The following is a 17,373-nucleotide window of genomic DNA, read 5'->3' as shown; positions in this document are numbered from 1 at the left end:
AATGTACTGTGTTCTGCGTTGATGCGTCTAGAAAGAAGTAGAGCTATAAGCTATTCATTGTAGGGAGTCCGAGTACGGGCCCGGAAAGATAGGCTACGCTAGGATCATGTAATACAGCCCCAAGTTTCTAGGTAGTTGAATGAATCCAATTTTCGACAATTGGAAATCTGCATAAAAAGAATTACCTTGAATTGGTTCTGTCCACTATTAAACGTTTAACTTGTTTGGCATCATATCACTAACAATACCCTAAGATAATGCAATTCATCCTCTAATAAGCCAAGAGATTGTAATTCCAAGAACATCTTTTTTCAAATTGTAGTTCCATTTGCCTCCTCCGCCTGAAGCCAGAGTTCCTTCGTTGGGTATTTCTCTTTGAACGTCCTCGCCATCTGATAGATGGGCACCCACTCAACGCCCTCATGTGTATTTACCCACTCAATGAATTTCTCATGCATAAGTATGACATGTGGGTGGCCACTCGTGTCAGGATGTATACTCCAACAATATCAGCTCGGTAGCTCTCGCGAGTTCAACTCTCGGAGCCTCAACTCACCACATGGGAAAGATAAAGTAATCGTATTCACGATAGAAGTATTCGAAGCGGTCTTTCCAGATCTTCAGGAGGACGTCGGGATCCATCCAGCCGCCGCAGTTCGGCATGTTTTGAATGAATGTCAAGGGAATCATATCTTTGTTGTGAGCCATGATGGTTAGACGTGGAAATAATAGAGAAACGTTACTTACCATCTTGATACCAGTTCATCGGTATCTCAACGAGATCTGTAACCTTGCCGCGGACAAGGGGCTTCATCCACGATGCGGCTTCTGCATTTGGATTTACTTTTTCCCATCTTCAACCTCAAGATATCAGAAAAGGATACCTGGATACGTCCAAGGAAAAACAAGGTAAATGGGGACTTACTTGTCATCAACACGGAGATAGTAAGGTAAACAATCTCTATGCATTGCAGAATGGTCGTACTCGATTCCCTTGTCGACCAAAAGCTGGGACGAGGCAGCTGAGATCTGACACATCGGCGTGACAATGCCTTTCGGAGGCTCGCCAACGAACTTGGTGAGTAATTCGTAGGTGTACTCGAATATATCCCTGTTCTGCTTTTCCGAGAGCTTGTTCGGCTCTTCGTGCGTGTAGCCATGAAGCCCACTAATAGACATGTCAGAGAAGTTCTTCTTCTCTTCTCCCAGAAACGACTCACATTTCATGGCCAGCCTATATTCCTTGTTCAGCTCCTTTGCAGTCATGGGTATCTGGGGAGAGATTCGTAGAGCTTACATCTCGAATTGCCTGGCATTCTTTGGGGAATGTCTCGAGTGAGTGGCCGGGGATATAGAAAGTCTGCGTCATATTGTACTTCTTGAACATTTTCAGGAGACGATGGACATTTTGCTCGCCGGCTTGCAGACCACGGGAAATGTCGCTGATGGAGTCTTCGCCGCCATAGGAGCCGATCCAGCCAGACACAGCATCGACGTCGACGCCATAGCCGATTTGAACTTTCTTGCCCATGTTGAGATATTTTCCTTTTTCTTTTTTCTTTTGCTGGAGGTATTGAGGCTGCTCATGGTTGCTGGATGCCAAGATTAATATATTCCTTTCCCTAATCTTTCTCAATAGGGAGTTGTACGACTTAGGGTGGGATGGGCAACTCGGAGCGATTGCATCTGGGCCAGGTTCTCCACACAGGCGAGATCGTTCCGAACATCTAGTTTGGGATTAAGATACGGACAGAGCCTCAGGTTAGCCATATATCGACCGGCCTTGGGGTTCCCAAAGTTCCACATGGCGTCCCGTTCGAATGTTCGTAACTGCCCACATCCATTTATTTCGCTTTCCATTGTAGTGGCGTGGAATTTATCGGCGACGAGGGTCGTCGCCACTTGTGATAGATTCCCGACGCCGAATTTGAAACCCTTCATCGTCGGATGGGTCGTCTTGGTCGCATTCGGATTGGCCTGCCACTTTCTTCTCGCATACCTTGGATCCTAGAATTATCGCGCTCCTTTGCGACTTGCAGGCAGGGAGGTGTGTGCAAAATGGCTCGTACGGTCGTACCCTGGCCAGGGAACTGTCTTCGTCGATGGAAGCGACCTGAGATTTCTGTGTATATCAATATCGTCGCCAGTTTGATAGAGGACAGCAGCTTAGTTGTCATCTTCCACGTCGCAGTTGGCTAACGTATTATCGTTGTGTGGTGTACCGGAGTCGAGGAAGCTGTTTTGACAACACAGTGTTATCGATTCGCTCTGATTACTCGTGACGAAGATACATCTAGACTGATAGAGGATATCTTTTTCTACGCGAAAGAGCATGGCCGCTTGAGTGGAGTATCATCTTAGAATATCCCGTATGTACTTTACTCCCGAATACATCATTTGCTTGTGTAAGATAACATTTTGCTGGCGATCTGTTTCGGGTTCAACCTGTTATATTTTGTCGAATCGGCGAGGCTAACATTGTAAATACTTACTCCCTTTAGACCATGGGATACTGGGAAAATTGAAGCCTTGGAACATTACTCTAAGTCTTGACATTTGCTAGCCAAGTCCTCATAGGTTTTGATCTATAAGATTTATAAATTACTTTTATCAAACATTAAAGTCATAAATCCCTGTAACAGGATAATATATGCTGTACGAGAAATGTACACTGTCATCAACATCTCAGGGTAGTAGAACAGTCCTTGCGACCGGACGACGCCGCTTCAATTTATTAGAAGTTGACGTCCAATTCGTCGCTGGAGTTGTCGAAGTCGCAGGAGTCGTCGACGTCGCAGGGGTTGTAGACGTCGCAGGTACTGTAGATGTCGCGTTTGAGCCATTCGGGGGGTACATAGCCCTAAAAGAACGCATTAGTATGCGGTCCATATTTCTGCAAAAAGATCAGTCTAGAGCATACCCATGATCAGCAGTTGGAACGATCGTGACGGCATTCGACAGATCAAGCGGGTTGACGAGATCACCCCCAGCATTACCCACATAGCCCATCGGATAAGCCTTGCAAGCATCGATATGATCTTGCGGGATCTGGAGATCGGAGAGCAATTCGGGTGCTTCGATAATGGTCGCCACGAACCCAGAAACGGTATGGAATTCAATATGGCAATGCAATGGCCACACCCGTAGCTTATGTTAGCTTACCCATACTTCTTCGTTTCGAGAGGGGGGACTTATCAGGATTATCTGCCCTAAACCTAATAACAGCATACCCCTCGTTTTCCAGCATTATTGTGTCACGTCTCGCAGGGTATTTCGAGTAGTTTCCGTAAGTTCCGGGCCAACTACCCCCTTTCGGTTGGGTACGTTCGAGAACCTGGAACTGATGGCCGTGGAGATGCCATGGATGAAGGTTGGTGTTGAGATTGTTGATGATGATCTCGACGACCTCATTGTGCTTCACAACAAAGGGGTTAACATGGCCGTAGACTAGCGGATTGGAGGAGTAGTTGTCGCCGACTGTCCCAGCCGTGTAGAGGGACGGAACGTTTTGTTCTAGGTATGTGGAGTTATTGATTACGAAGCTAGGCCGCAAAAGTCAGGACATGCGGGACACACAAGAGGAAGACATACCGAGAAATACCGCTGATGTTCGCGCTATTTGTGTTAAGGATGATTTGGTGGTCAACCGGCTCTAACACAGGCTCACGATCCAATGGAACATAGTCGAGATCATCAAAGAATTCCGAATCGTCCAACGAGTAGAGCACTGGTGTCGGCGGAAGAGGTGCGCTATCATTGTAGATGAGGTATCCAGTAACATTAGTATTGTAGTCAGAAGGCGGCGGAACAATGCCATTATTTATGAACAGCTGGTTGACATCCATTATATCAAGAATCGCATAGTTCGTGCTCGTATCATTCTTCGTGTTAATAAGGACACCCATTCTCTGCCCTGGCGCGACACGAGTTTTCATCGTCCCGTTGAGTCCAGCATTGACATTGACAGGCTCGACATATACTCCGTCCACTTCAACTGTGGTCATTTGATGCTGGTCGAAGAACCACGCGTGTCCGGGATAATTGGCGGGGCAGATCACGTGTACGAGATAGGTTTTGTTAGGCTTCACGTAGATTTTGACGTCTTTTCCGGAATTCATAAGAGCGCCACCCGATGGTATTGGTGTTCCGTTTGCAGCTTCGCCAGCGGCGGACTGGTAGGTGTAGATAAGGTCTGGCATTTGCTCGTGGTACCAGTCAGACAGCGTCAACGTGATTTCCTCGTCGAAATGAAATGGCGGATTAGGATCATGAACGATGAGAGGTCCCCAAAGCCCGTCTGGGTACTGTCCCATATCGTGCGAATGGTACCAGTAAGTGCCAGCTTGACTTGCCTGTACAAAATCAGCTAAGGAGACAGTGAATATGGCAGGTAAAGCTCACATTGAAATCGTATGTGAATGAATGTCCCGGAGGAATCGGGCACTGAGAGAATCCAACAGCACCATCCATCTCTGATGTACCATTCTGATGAAATCCGTGCCAATGAATACTAGTCGATTGATTTCCAAGGCCATTGTAAACGTTCACAATTACACGATCGCCCAGGTCTACATCGACCTGAGGGCAAGGCCATTGGCCATTGATGCCAATAGCGGGCCGGACAAACCCATCAGGAGCAACCGAAACCCATCCGATGTTCCAGTCGTAAACGACAGTCTTAGCAAGAGCAAGTTGGCAGAAGCCGAAAAGAAGGACTGCGAACAGCTGCATGCTTGCGACAAGAAGAATGCAGGAACTGTGAGGGGATTCTTCGTACTGTACCTCTGCAAAATACTTCGGTGGGAAACCTACCTAAATATGGATTCCACCCCATCGTAACCGCGACGAAAGCCAAGTGATGATGTACGGAGTATGGCTTTCTGGCTCTGTTAGGGACGTCCGATGGCTTCGCTCCGCAATAGAAAAATTGCCCCACATTGCGCATATGCCGGTGAAGAAGTCGCCCCAGCTCAGATCAGCCCGTGGAGAGAAGCAAATCAAAGCGACACGCGTAAATCCGAGCGGCCAATTGTGTAGCAGACCGGTCAACTAGACAGCCTCGCATCGCATCGCATCGTATTATTGCAAAGTATTGCATGGCCAGCTCAACCGGACTTCTCAAAGCCATCCGAGATAAGACTGGGGAAAGAACCCTTGACAGTCCGAACTTCCAATACAGCAACTCTCAATATTCAACATAAAAGCGGCTGACGGGCCGACCAAAATTTACCGGGCAGTGCGTACATAGGCGTACTGTAAGGTATCATCAGTTGCCTCATTGAAGATGGGTACGTCATGAAGATACTTAGAATATTGCCTTACAAAGCACGTGGCCAATTCCAAAGGTCGAAATAATAGGCTTTTCGGGGTGACGGAAACACATCATGTTCTATGTCCGTCATTGCTTCTGATTCAGATGAAAAAGAAACTTTTCCGGTAGGGCATTAGTGCCATCCCTTAGTGCATGGACGACTCCGTAACTTGTAAGCCTTAGGGTAAGGTGGGTGGGTAAGATAAATCCGATGGTAGTCGGTGAGAAGTCCCCAGCTCCAGATCCCGTACAGCATACGCAGTAAGGTAGTGATTTGCTTAGAGATAGCTGCGTAAAAGTCATGACCCAAATGCTCCGTAATTACAAAGCGATCGAGCACTCTGTCGACGAACTCACAGTGGCCGGGTCCAGATGTCAAGTTGTGGTTGTTCGACCTCTTTTTCCGCAGAAAGTTTTTCCGCAGAAAGTTCTGCAGAAAGCTCCGCAGAAAGTGCGGAAAAAGAAAACAAAGAAAAGGGGTCCGTATCTTTACCCTCGAGCCTCTTTTTAAACTCCTCAAGGGTCCGGTCGGGAATCGGCTTTGACGCAGGAGTCAGGACCCTTGAGTGATCACCGACCTAATGATTGATCTATACAAGTGAGTGCAGTATAGTACTGCACTGCTTTGACCTGGGGGAGGATTACATAAGCCCGGATTAACGCTGCTCCGGCATCAAGGCTTACCTAAGCCCCAGCTCGGCCGGCATCCGTGACGCGGCGCACGCGGCCCGGAGCCGGAGTCTAAAGGGGCAACGTCAGTGGTCGAGCGCGCCACAACAAAGCCGACGGCTGATAAGCGGGGGGCGGGGCAATCGCGGTAAGGTAAGGTAAGGTAAGGTAAGGTAAGGTAAGGCAAGGTATGTTGCAACTTGGGGGTCCGAAAGGACACTTACTAAGGCACACCTCATCACGCCCTCTATAGACATAATACCACCAGGATAAGAAGAATCAACAGAAACTCCCCAATGTCAACACCGTCCAAACAAACTTTCTATTCACTTGTCCTTCCCTATCCAATTTCCCCGCGCCTTCCCTAGAACGCATCCTCGAGGATTTGAAGGCCGTCTAGTCTTCCCGAAACATCAGATGGTCATTGATTGCACCCACGCTGTGATAACAATTCCTAAGTCGAGGTACCGGTGATCTCTTGCCCCTGTTGAGGGAGATAACCGCCCGACTTGTCCTGCTTCTCTAACTTCATCTGCTCCTCCACAACCTCAATCGTCTCGAGGATCAGCTGTTGATATAACGAATAAGCCGTAGGACCTTCACGTCCACGCAAATAGTGCTGTTCCATCCTAAAACTAGGGATGCGTTTGAAAGGACGGCACATGGCAACAATCGTGTCGCGGACTTTCGCTTCTATTTCTGGAGTAACATCCTCCAAACCGTAGGGCCAGGGGCTGCATGACCAATAACAGAAGGTAAGCTTCATTTTCGCCAGACCAGGCAGGGAAGCAGCTATATTTTCATAGCTCCGGATTCGATCTGCCTGTCTATTTCCGATAACGAGCCGGGTCCAATCCTCCCATATTTCGAGGTCTAAATCTCGAATGAGGGGGAGTGCTTGTCGTGGCAGAAATGCGAAGGCATGTGGTTTCCACGTTTCAATAACCTCAGTGTAATGTAGATGAAACCTGAACATAGAATAGAACGCCACTTGTATCTCATCGTACCACTGGCGGCAGACTGGGAAAATCATGTGCATGCGTTTCGTCCCCCAGTGTTCCGCGCACCTCACTCGGGTATCGGGGAGCCATGGGGGATATGCTGGCTCTAAGTCGATCTTCCCTTTAGGAAAGGCCCAGGAGGAATTGTAGGGGGTATCACCCATCCATTCCTGGTGTATAAACGCATGCGCGATTATTGCCCAGTGGAGGATCTTCAATCGGATCTCTAAAGGCAGGTTGTAAAAAGGCGGAGGAGGACGACTCGTAACGATAGCACGGCTTGGGATGGTCAGAATCGAGAATGGCATGATGGCATCTTCGTTGTACTGGCTTTTAATGTATGTTTAGCAGGATGTTCAAAAGTTCGTTTGGGTTGTGAGTACCCACCGCCCGAGGTGCTTGAGTATGAAGAAATATATTCGCAAATTGCTGAAGGAATGCTCTATGCTCTGGGGATGAAATGGGTATCAATGAGATGGAAGATGAGAAAGAAGTTGAATTGTAATTTGTTGCTCACCTGCTTCGCAACTTAGCCTCACCCTTACTCATCTTAACTTACTCAATATTGTCAATAAAGCAGCTTTGCAGATTTTATTTAAGTTAAGACTCAGGTTTGACAACTTGCTGTTCTTTTTTTGGGGATGTTGGTGTTGGTGTTGGTGGCTGAAGCGAAGATGGAGCAAGGTTTACCCGCTACGCGACAAGAACCCCGAAAACATCTGACATCCAACAACCCCAGGAATAGTACTTGTTGGTTTACAGAGAATCCCTCTAGAAGATGCGTGGCAAGTGTCCAAGGCATTCAAACACTCTTTCCGCGGTAACACCACGGAAGACTTACAAATATCTCCAGATCCATGCATACATCAAGCCTCGTCCGTAAATCCATTAGGACCATTACCCCATCTTCGTGGAACAGGCTTTCACTATGGCGGTGGCTCGGGGGCCTAAGAAAGAGGACTGAATGTGTTGTGCAAGAAGTTTTATTCGTCTAACTTGCCCAGTTCTACTTCTGCTACTTCCTCCGAGGACTCGTTGCTTCTATTTCTATACATGACCCTGCCCCTTCAGCCCATTTCTTGTACGTCTTACGCATACCAGCGACTTATAAGTTATGATTTAAATCCAACTTCATGCATGCCGCTCCATCACTCACCCTACATGTTTCCAAATGCTACTGTCTCTAATTATAGTGGTTATCTATGTGTTTGCATTTCTGTGACTTCATTCAAGATACACATATTTAAGCTCAAGTCTCCTAACATATAGGCCATGCGTAAATCATCAAACTATTCTTTTTATTATCACAGACCCAACGACCCTTATCTTCAACCAAAAGAGCTTTTTTGTAACAAAAAATGCGGTCAGAAAACGTCCTTTGCGCCTTGGGCCTAGCGCCTTTCCTCAGTCTTTGCAACCCCATTCGCAATTATGAGCCATTACTGTTGAATGAGGAAGAAGGTAATACCACTACCACCAACGCACTGTCACAACATACTACAGGCCGGTCTACATCGGAAAGCGAATCAATGCCACCAATTTTATTTCAGCATTGGGAAGCTCAAAGAGGAGGGGCAAAAGGCACGGTGAATCACATCAGCCCTGATGGTAGGCCGACCTTCGAATTCCAAATTCAGGGCAAGTGGTACCCCTTGATACAATTGGATTGTACAAACTCGTACACAACCGGTACCTACAAAGGGGATTATTATGATATCTGCAGGAACTACTTATGGCTGAGGCAAGTTTTAACTCTTACCTTAACGATCCACAACTTGCTAAATAAAGATTAGGCACTGCGACCCTACCATGAAGAGACTTGTTCAAAAATCGGGTGGAGCTCCAGGTTATCCCATACTTCATAGAGGAGCAGTGAGGTCAAACAACATAAGGAGGAAACAGGGTGGTTATTTTGACGATACTGATGGGCCATGCAGCAACAGAAACAAAGGCCAGAAAACAAACTACTTCTATCAGCAGGGCGATAACAAAAATTCTCTAGAAGAGATGCATATGGCATTCATGGAAGAGGGGGGCCTTTATGTACCAGAAGATGGGTATATCGGACAAACAAAACTACTACCTGGCGTCGGACGTAGCCAAGCCTTTCGATGCGTGAAGTCAGAGAAAATAAGAGTGGCTCAATTGCTTTCAAGAACTTCCAGAGAGGTATTAACGAGATCGAATCTAGGTTCTGGTCCTAGATGGGCCGGGGCAATACAGAAACGAGGAATACAGCCAAAAGACTCCAAGTCAGATAAGACACCAAAAGGTCGACATAGCAGAGACTACCCGCAGGAAGCATTTATAATAGATGTCTTTAACTACGGCGCCTTGTAAGTAGTTCCTCTAGCAAGACTAACTCGCTTCTCCTTGTACTTACTTGTATAATCATAGACAAACATTAGACTGGGCATATGACTGGGAATCGTCCGAATCAGAATGTGAAAGTGACGGGCGGCAATTCCTTGGCCTTTATCTTCCTAGTATGGACGACATGGACAAGATCCTGCTAGAAGCTCGGAAAAGGTCATCAGGTGAACTCTCGTCAGACAAACCGACTAACTATACTTTGCCCAATAGACCGAAAAAGGGCACAGTCAAGAAAGAAAGGGCTAGTTTTACTGACTTGTTTGAGAACAAAGGGAACAAACATTGGGAGACAAAGGCTATGGAATCATCAAAGCGTGGGGGGGTAAATACCGTACCACCATCGACTCTCCAGAAGGGGGGAAATACCAAGGGATTTTCTAAACCGCCTCCCCAGACTCCTGCCAACCAAGCAATTACAGTGCAAGAACCGTCAGCACCGTCAAAACCAAAGTCTCAAGTACAATTCTGGAATGACTTAGAACCTATCCTCTTTAAAGGCTGGAAGGATCCGGAGAGCGCTTGGGACAAGCTGGACGAGGACGATATTACGACATATGACGCTCTTTTCCCAAATCCGCCGACCCTCGATCTGGATAAACTCTTACGCCCTTTAAAAAGGGGCTGGCAATTCTTTCCATCCTCGAGCACAGGAGTAAAAGATGGAAATGAGAACTGTGGTGGCCACAAAGATCTACATCGTTTTACTATACCCTCGATACCTGTTGATAGCACTCCTTCAAAGCCAAGTAAGGGTATAAGGGGAAAATACTAGAATGACCCTAAACAAATGTAGAAGCACAGACAAAATATCAGTGTTCCGTTTTGGATGAGGCTTTGTAAGAGAGCTTAAAATACTCCCCCATATCCTGTGTAAACAACCCTCTGCCTGGAGAGGCACCTAGCCACTCTATCCCACACTCTTCAGCTACATTTACCCCGCCCGTTTTCGGGCAATCCGCTTTGTGGCAACCCTCTTCTTTGGCATTCGCGAAATATCAGGGCACCGACATGTGACCCCGCATCATGTATATAGCTTATAGTGACAGCATTCTGAATTCTACACTGTCACACACATAATCAAGGACCTTACACGGAACCCCTCAAATTATAGCAATTTGTTGCGGCTGAGGTTGTTGCTGTTCACACACCCCCGCTTTCATCGCTGGGACAAGCAAATGCCCAAACTCATAACCAAGCATCCCTCCCCTAACACTACAGGCGTTGAAGCCCTTCGCTCGTAGCACACTCGTAGCAACCCGCGCTGTATCGCCATCGTAGCAAAAGAGCATGACGGAGCGACCTGGGCTTTCCAGCTCCTTCAGGATCTCGGAATCCTTGTTCTTCGATCCGAATAACGATTCTAGCTCCAGCCATTGAGTCTCCAGGACCTGACTATCGAAGAATGGACTCTTCCCGCCCGCGACAAGAGATTGAAGTGGCCAATTGAACGCACCTGGTAGATGGCCAGCTTCAAAATCAGTGGTATTGCGTAGGTCTATGAGGAGCCATTCTGGGCGGCATTGGATTGGCACCGTTGTCGAATAAAGCTTTGACAAAGCAATCGGGGGGTCGAGCTCCCATGCTTCGTCGTAGCGGTAGAGGTCTACGTTAAGAAGATTCTGTGAATTGGTTTAGCATTTGTGGAGGGAGGGTGGTCAAGATATTCAACACTGGGAGTATGCCGGACTGGGACTTACGCTGTTCTGGATGGGGTGAAAGTAATCTTCGCCCAGTTTCACAAAATAGTCATCAAGATACTGGTAGGGGAGATCACAGCATACAAACACGCAGTGTATCTCACCGTCCTCCTGAGCCAGGTCCTTTAGCGTTCCAGCATCTTTTCGTTTTTGGAGAAAGTTGTAGAGGCCTATCTCAATTTTCTCAGTAAAGATATTGAGAACAACACATCTCACAGGACGAATAGGTGGAGGAGAAATAAAGGACAACATGAGTCACAAGGGTCGTGCATCCTTCCTACACCATATCGAGTTCACGGTGCAAATTTCCTCCCATGGAAGAGATTCTGCTCAAAAAGTAGCAAACTCACCTTGTAAATTAAACCCAGAGCTCGGCCCACAGATGAGCCCCTCTCTCGACAACTGCATACTGAGCCGATACGCATCATGAGATCCGCACTCCTCCATGTAATCGACGGCTTGTTTCCAGGGAAAATCAACGGGCGCAAGCAGAGCGTGGGATCGGGGCCCGGGAACGCGATCGCCAGGTGTGGTACAGACACTGTATAATAGGACTGTGTCAGTATACCCAAAGATCTACACAAAGATCTACACAACAAGTAGGTGTTAATAACAAAGCAAATGCTTACCCAACTCTTGTGATGGACGGCTTGACTTGTTTGAGATACGTGCCAATCCCCGTCATGGTACCTGCCGTTCCTAGGCCGGCACAGAACACGTTGATCTGTGGTAGTTGGGCCATAATCTGTGGCCCAGTCCATTTCATATGTGCAGCCCAGTTCTACTAGGTTTAAATGGATTAGTGACATATTCGATGTTTACGTGAGGAATCCTTCGTGCCGTGAGGAATCACATGAAAGGTGGAAAAGAGAAAAGGGGGTAAAAGGAAAACATTTCGGCCTAGACGCACCAAATCATTGTAATATTGATTCGGATTACACGTGTCATCTCTCTCTTGCGCCAACTGATGGGCGCGATAGATGCCGCCTCTTTGATCCGTGGGCTCGGGCTGTGATGGCCCACCAAAGACAGATCTATTGACTATGGGTCAGCACAAGGAACACCCATCTACGACAATGATTACCTGGGGACCCGGAAAGGACTATATAATGAATACAATAACATGTAACTTACATATTCAACCCAAAAAACCGCATCATCTGCAACTTCGTATGCGACGTCTTATTGCTCAAATAGGCCCTCGTATCTTTTATCCCATACAAAATCCTCGCGATCATACTCATAGACACGACCGTCGAGCCTGAGCTATACTCAACTATCGTCGTAGTTTTGCCTGGCTTCACTTGGCCATTTTGTAACATATTCAATGCTATTTCAAAAAGGCGAGGAAGCCCAAGTCAGAAAATAAACTAAGTCATTGCGCGATAGGATAAGCTGAGGAGAATGGTAGTGTGGCGTTGTAGCCTTGAGGTTTTTTCTGCACTACACTCGGCACAACGTACCTGGGAGAGATTTGACATTGTTTGCTGGGAGTGTAGACATCATCTTTGCGTAGATGCGCACCCCATCTTGGTGGAAGGGGTTGAGCGATAGGGGGACTTCGACGAGTGGTAGAGGAGGCTGTTGGTCTGGGTCGAAGTAATTCCGGATGCTGTCTGGGCCAGTGTAAACGTTGAGATGTGGGCGTGATTGTGCAGACATTCCTCTGGTATCTGTAGGTTGGTTTGATCCGGCTTAATTTATTTATCTGCTGGTTGAGATGGGTCTGCTTCAAAGTGTTGGAGGGAAGAGTTCAAGAGGTTGAGGGACAGCATATACTTGGGCGAGGCGTCGTTGCTGGGCAAATCAAGCTGGCAAGTCTTTTCATTGACCTTCAGCAAAGAAACACGCCCATTGTTATATACACTATAGCCCATAAACGCAAAACCAATCACCAAGCATTGTTTGGGTAAGAATCCATGCTGACAACCGGCCAGTCGACATTGATCCTCACCCCTTGAGCTTCTCAAACTTGCTCACTTTTCACCTCTGAGTGCCGGAGCAAGCACAATCAGCATGCAGCAAGGGGAGGGCAGATCCTCGCGCTTGCGTGATATATCAGCGGAATGATGGTTGGATAGGTCAGTAGTAGCGGGTAGATCAAACCTTAGATGCATGGAAAAGTTCTGGAGAACGGGTCACGTGACACACCAATTTGGACGCAAGGCAAATGTGCTCTAATTTGCTCGGCAAGGAGCAAACAACAAAGAACAAAGAATAACGACAAGTCGCTGTATCATTCATTACCTTAGGTAATGAAAATCCATCCTCAGAAATAAATACCCAAGTGCCCAACCCCTCCAAGTGGAGACTGGTGAAATAGAGGGGTAAAGGATAACTGACAGGACAGGAGACTCGAAAGTTCGAAACCTCTGAACGTGATAGACATGCTGGGCTCCACCGTACAAAAGCTGCGTCCTGCGCCAATTCCTTCGACGCCTGCGACTTGTCACCCGTCCTGTCCTATCCTCGGGGTTTTCTCCTGTCCAGGTTTGTATATACAGCAATTGACCCATCACCTTTTCTATTAACCCTGGTGCGTATGTTTGAGCAAGTTCCACCCATTCTATCCTTGCCGATCCTTGGCAAGTTGCAGACTCGCGAACACCTCAAAGTCGATTAAAAGAATCTCAGGTATTGCTATGTTTTCGAGTTCGGTATTCCATTAATACCCAGCCTGTCCTTTTGTTTCGATTCACCTATCCGTGGAGATGGCTGCCATCGATGCCACCAGCGTCAGCAACAGCAGCAGCAATGGCAATAGCAACAATGCTGTGGTGGATCACGCTGCAGTGGCAACGGTGAATTCTGATAATGACATCCAGCAGGAAAGAGGTCGGTCACTGCAGGCTCAGTTTGGGGACCAGAGTAGTCGACTGCCACGGAGGAAGATTATTACGGTTAGTTCTGGTCTCTCTTTTCGTCCAGAAAATGTCCCGAGTTGAGTGCTCTGAAGTCACGTGTGCGCCATGGACCTCGCATAAGGGGGGACCAGAAGGGGTACTGTTGGTCTTACGAGGGCTTTGAGAAACCACTGTTGTCTTCTGCTTCTTTACTTTGCCATCCGTTTCGTCTTCATACGGTCTTACAAAAGTCTTTACCACAGATCTTCCTTGCATGTGCCACGGTCGACTTCGTAGCACTCATTGATCAAACGACGCTCGCTGTGGCGCTTTCTACAATCGGGAGTGCTCTACATTCTAGTAGCCAGACTAGTTGGATCGCCTCGGGGTATTTCATGTACGTCTCTGGCACGAACCTCCCTTCCTAATTCTCTACTTCCAACAAGCTCTGGCTTGCTGGGTGGTGGTGGTTGTGGTGGCTGGTGGTTAAGTTTGACCCCAGCTGGTCAGGAAAGAAAGCAAGGAAGTAGAAAAAGCTGCACTACAAATAATGCCTATTGTGCTGATGCTACTCTGCTGTTACAGAACATCCACTTCTTTTCAACTCCTCTACGGCCGGCTATCAGATATCTGGTCTCGTAAATATGTCCTCTATACTGGCCTCGCAATCTTCTTCATCGGTTCTCTCGCGTCCTCGTTAAGCACCTCTGTTATCCAGTTGATAGTGTTCCGTGCTATTACGGGTATCGGTGGTGGTGGACTGATGACGGTTGCACAGATCATTGTCTCGGACGTTGTTAGTTTGAGGGAGAGGGGCCGGTACCAGGGGATTCTAGTGAGTCTTCCAATATTTTTGTGCTAGGCATGCTTCTTCTCCTGTGCACTTATTCTTGCGAATGTTTATACTAATGAAGTTCCATTGCCTCCGAAAAGGGTGCAGTAGTAGCCATCTCGAACGGCATAGGCCCCTTGATAGGAGCCGCACTCGCTTCAACTTCTCAGGATGGCTGGTAGGTCCGAAGTGCGAATCTTGCCCACCTCCTGTTATGTTCTCCTCATAACAAGAAATTAGGAAAAAGGTTATCAGCGGCTAATGTATTCTTAGGCGATGGATCTTCCGCCTTAATCTCTTCACAGCAGCTTTCACAACGACCTGTTGCCATTTCTTCATGCCCTTGCGAAAGACTCGGGGACATTGGAAAGAGTCAGTGCTGTCACTACATTATGACCGAGAGTATAGGCTGACTCTTTCTTCTGTTTTGTGGTGTTAGGAAATTAAAGGCTGTTGATTTCTGCGGTGTGGGTTTTGCGCTCATCGGCTCAACCCTCCTGATTGTAAGTAGGAGATTTCTCACTGCTCCTTATACTATATTGTCTTCGATACAAGACTATAATATCATATTCTTATCTCTTTCTTGCTCTTTGCTATTGCTACCGCTCCAACTAATTACCTCTTCGACACAGCTCGGTCTAATCTGGGGCGGAAGTCACCGATCATGGAACGCACCAGTCGTGATCTCTTCTCTAACACTCGGCTTCGTCTTTTCCATTGCCTTTATCGTCTGGGAATGGAAAGGGACAAAGCACCCCTTAGTACCTAGTAAGTCCATCATGTGTCTATTTCTACAAAGAGCTCTATATCACCAGAAGCACGAAACTATCATTGGATATGTGGAAAACAAGCAACACAACATTAGCGAATACAGGCTGACATTTTTCGCCCCCTTCTATGTCACAGTGCACATTTTCAAATTCCGCATGGTCAATGGCGCATGCCTCACCATGGCCATTAACGGCTGGTTATTCTTGACACAGATTTACTACATCCCGACTTTCTTTCAACTTGCATATGGATACTCGGCCATCAAAGCGGGAGCTTTGTTGCTGCCGCTAACTCTTGTTCAGAGTAAGCTTGTTGCAGGTTTTCTCTTGCGAACACCTCTTTTGCTAACATTGGATGCTGGAACAGCTTTTAGCAGTACTCTCTCCGGTTTGATTGTGTCTTGGCGTGGCCGCTACAGAGTGAGTTATTCATCTATCCCTCTTTCTAACTATCACTCTACCGGCAGCTGTGCTCTGTCCATCCACCAAGTTGGGATAAACCAGTCTGACTCCATCCTGACAGGAAAGTATATTACTCGGTTGGGTCCTATGGGCAGTTGGACTGGGTCTCTTCTCAACGCTAGACAAGCATTCAAATCTTGGCAAGCAGATCGGTTATCTCATTTTGACGGGTTTCGGTGTTGGACAAACACTCCAACCGTAAGTCCTCCTGCTAGTCCGCGGCATGTCCGTAGGGCTGTTTTTTGTCTGCTACAGCGGGATAAATTTGTCAAGGAAACCGAGGCATACTGACTTCTTCTCCAGGTCTCTTATTGCTATTCAAGCAGGCGTCAGGAAAGAGGATATGGCTGTAGTTACTGCTACGAGGAAGTACAGATTCCCGGTTCCCTTGAAAGTGCTTTTAGCCACCATGCACTACTCCTGCTGTATAGCTACCTACCTATAACTAGCTGGCTAACCCAATTCATTTATGCAGCTTCATCCGCAATCTTGGCGGCACCTTTGGCCTTGCTGTCGCTGGCACGATCATGTGGGTCCTCCTCTCCAGTTGTCTATATTCCATTATCTCAAGCTGCGCACTCCAATCCTCAAAAGCTCACGTGTAAATACACAGTAACTCCTGCATCCTCAACGCCATCTCCTCGCCGGCACTCGGTCTCTCACCCTCCGAAATCAACGCGATCCTCAACGACCCTTCATTCAGCGGCAGCGTACTCTCCTCCAACAGCGCCGCGCACCGCGTTGACGTGTCCGCCACCGTTCTCGCAGCCTACCAGCGGGGATTCCGCATTGTATTTATTGTGGGGGCAGCGTTGGCCGCATTGTCGGTACTACTCGCAGCGGTCTTGATGCCACAGATTGAGATCAAGCACGAGAAAAAAGTCAAGGAAGATGAGGAAAAAGGGAAGGAAGATGAGGAAAAGGTGAAGGAAGATGAGGAAAAGGTGAAGGAAGATGAGGAAAAGGTGAAGGAAGATGTCGAAAGGAGCTAAGACTGTGGGAGCAAAATATCTGGAGCTGGACAGGAAGAAACTAGAGAAAAGGAGGGGGAGAGCATGGCGCGTGGTACGTGATGGAGGGGATCGGGCAAAAAAGGGCTTAGACAAAGTGATTATGCTTCGTCTCCTTCCTTTCCCGTGGTTGTTAGAAGCGTATTTCTGACTCGAACTTCAAAAAAAGTTGGATGAATACAGCTGCGTATATCCTTGTATATACCCTGTCGTATCAATTAGATGAGCAAGGTAAACATAGATGATTCATCTGAATGAGTTGCAAGATATAACAAGGATACCCAAGCGAGGGAGCGATACTGGATACGATAGACCTTCCTTATTTGATCATGGTTTAGCTGCACGTGAAAAAAAAAAGCCACAGCCACAAACAGTCATATCGAGTCTTATCTTACTCCGCCATAA

At 47.3% G+C, this 17,373-nt stretch overlaps 6 protein-coding genes across 6 annotated transcripts; 2 read left to right on the top strand and 4 right to left on the bottom strand.

Annotated features, from left to right (window-relative positions):
• Window positions 1–185: 185 nt before the first annotated feature.
• M430DRAFT_202072 (hypothetical protein) lies at window positions 186–1,767 on the bottom strand. Its single transcript, XM_024864246.1, has 7 exons — window positions 1,650–1,767; window positions 1,298–1,592; window positions 1,221–1,234; window positions 926–1,168; window positions 748–854; window positions 557–692; window positions 186–498 (listed from the first exon to the last, which is right to left on the bottom strand). Exons 2-7 carry the CDS (start codon window positions 1,529–1,531, stop codon window positions 312–314), a joined length of 921 nt encoding a protein of 306 aa, XP_024724035.1. The 5' UTR covers window positions 1,532–1,592; window positions 1,650–1,767; the 3' UTR covers window positions 186–311.
• Window positions 1,768–3,012: 1,245 nt separating this feature from the next.
• M430DRAFT_272822 (hypothetical protein) lies at window positions 3,013–5,225 on the bottom strand. The gene is made up of 3 exons (XM_024865567.1): window positions 4,402–5,225; window positions 3,592–4,352; window positions 3,013–3,542 (listed from the first exon to the last, which is right to left on the bottom strand). The coding sequence occupies exons 1-3, from the start codon at window positions 4,729–4,731 to the stop codon at window positions 3,149–3,151; spliced, it is 1,485 nt and encodes a 494-aa protein (XP_024724034.1). The 5' UTR covers window positions 4,732–5,225; the 3' UTR covers window positions 3,013–3,148.
• Window positions 5,226–6,207: 982 nt separating this feature from the next.
• On the bottom strand, window positions 6,208–7,449 carry M430DRAFT_39522 (hypothetical protein). Its single transcript, XM_024867318.1, has 2 exons — window positions 7,369–7,449; window positions 6,208–7,311 (listed from the first exon to the last, which is right to left on the bottom strand). The coding sequence occupies exon 2, from the start codon at window positions 7,287–7,289 to the stop codon at window positions 6,435–6,437; it is 855 nt and encodes a 284-aa protein (XP_024724033.1). The 5' UTR covers window positions 7,290–7,311; window positions 7,369–7,449; the 3' UTR covers window positions 6,208–6,434.
• Window positions 7,450–8,339: 890 nt separating this feature from the next.
• M430DRAFT_272814 (hypothetical protein) lies at window positions 8,340–10,290 on the top strand (the record flags this gene model as incomplete). Its single annotated transcript, XM_024865566.1, has 3 exons — window positions 8,340–8,626; window positions 8,775–9,317; window positions 9,379–10,290. 3 exons carry the CDS (start codon window positions 8,340–8,342, stop codon window positions 10,124–10,126), a joined length of 1,578 nt encoding a protein of 525 aa, XP_024724032.1. The 3' UTR covers window positions 10,127–10,290.
• A 164-nt stretch (window positions 10,291–10,454) lies between these two features.
• M430DRAFT_16152 (hypothetical protein) lies at window positions 10,455–12,713 on the bottom strand (the record flags this gene model as incomplete). The annotated part of the gene is made up of 7 exons (XM_024863399.1): window positions 10,455–10,973; window positions 11,052–11,221; window positions 11,402–11,592; window positions 11,681–11,832; window positions 11,962–12,085; window positions 12,186–12,381; window positions 12,515–12,713. The coding sequence occupies 7 exons, from the start codon at window positions 12,711–12,713 to the stop codon at window positions 10,455–10,457; spliced, it is 1,551 nt and encodes a 516-aa protein (XP_024724031.1).
• Window positions 12,714–13,726: 1,013 nt separating this feature from the next.
• Window positions 13,727–17,229, top strand: M430DRAFT_133859 (hypothetical protein). Its single transcript, XM_024862320.1, has 13 exons — window positions 13,727–13,951; window positions 14,158–14,291; window positions 14,480–14,729; window positions 14,828–14,904; window positions 15,000–15,098; window positions 15,166–15,229; window positions 15,359–15,494; window positions 15,633–15,800; window positions 15,864–15,916; window positions 16,020–16,156; window positions 16,262–16,327; window positions 16,434–16,487; window positions 16,572–17,229. The coding sequence occupies exons 1-13, from the start codon at window positions 13,763–13,765 to the stop codon at window positions 16,948–16,950; spliced, it is 1,806 nt and encodes a 601-aa protein (XP_024724030.1). The 5' UTR covers window positions 13,727–13,762; the 3' UTR covers window positions 16,951–17,229.
• Window positions 17,230–17,373: the final 144 nt, after the last annotated feature.

This window comes from Amorphotheca resinae (assembly GCF_003019875.1).
Source record: "Amorphotheca resinae ATCC 22711 unplaced genomic scaffold M430scaffold_2, whole genome shotgun sequence".
NCBI classification, from domain to species: Eukaryota; Fungi; Ascomycota; class Leotiomycetes; order Helotiales; family Amorphothecaceae; genus Amorphotheca; species Amorphotheca resinae.
This window is presented reverse-complemented; position numbering and strand designations above follow the sequence as displayed.

What these genes read in the sequence shown, in the direction of transcription:
- M430DRAFT_202072 (XM_024864246.1), bottom strand. Translation starts at nt 1,531, where the DNA reads ATGGGCAAGAAAGTTCAAATCGGCTATGGCGTCGACGTCGATGCTGTG. An exon ending in GATGAACTGGTATCAAGATG is followed by an intron (nt 693 to 747) that starts GTAAGTAACGTT and finishes CTCACAACAAAG; the next exon opens with ATATGATTCCCTTGACATTC. An exon ending in TACTTTATCTTTCCCATGTG is followed by an intron (nt 499 to 556) that starts GTGAGTTGAGGC and finishes ATATTGTTGGAG; the next exon opens with TATACATCCTGACACGAGTG.
- M430DRAFT_272822 (XM_024865567.1), bottom strand. Translation starts at nt 4,731, where the DNA reads ATGCAGCTGTTCGCAGTCCTTCTTTTCGGCTTCTGCCAACTTGCTCTT. An exon ending in CATTCACATACGATTTCAAT is followed by an intron (nt 4,353 to 4,401) that starts GTGAGCTTTACC and finishes GATTTTGTACAG; the next exon opens with GCAAGTCAAGCTGGCACTTA. An exon ending in AACATCAGCGGTATTTCTCG is followed by an intron (nt 3,543 to 3,591) that starts GTATGTCTTCCT and finishes TTTGCGGCCTAG; the next exon opens with CTTCGTAATCAATAACTCCA.
- M430DRAFT_39522 (XM_024867318.1), bottom strand. Translation starts at nt 7,289, where the DNA reads ATGCCATTCTCGATTCTGACCATCCCAAGCCGTGCTATCGTTACGAGT.
- M430DRAFT_133859 (XM_024862320.1), top strand. Translation starts at nt 13,763, where the DNA reads ATGGCTGCCATCGATGCCACCAGCGTCAGCAACAGCAGCAGCAATGGC. An exon ending in TCGGCTCAACCCTCCTGATT is followed by an intron (nt 15,230 to 15,358) that starts GTAAGTAGGAGA and finishes TCTTCGACACAG; the next exon opens with CTCGGTCTAATCTGGGGCGG. An exon ending in CTTGGCGTGGCCGCTACAGA is followed by an intron (nt 15,917 to 16,019) that starts GTGAGTTATTCA and finishes CCATCCTGACAG; the next exon opens with GAAAGTATATTACTCGGTTG.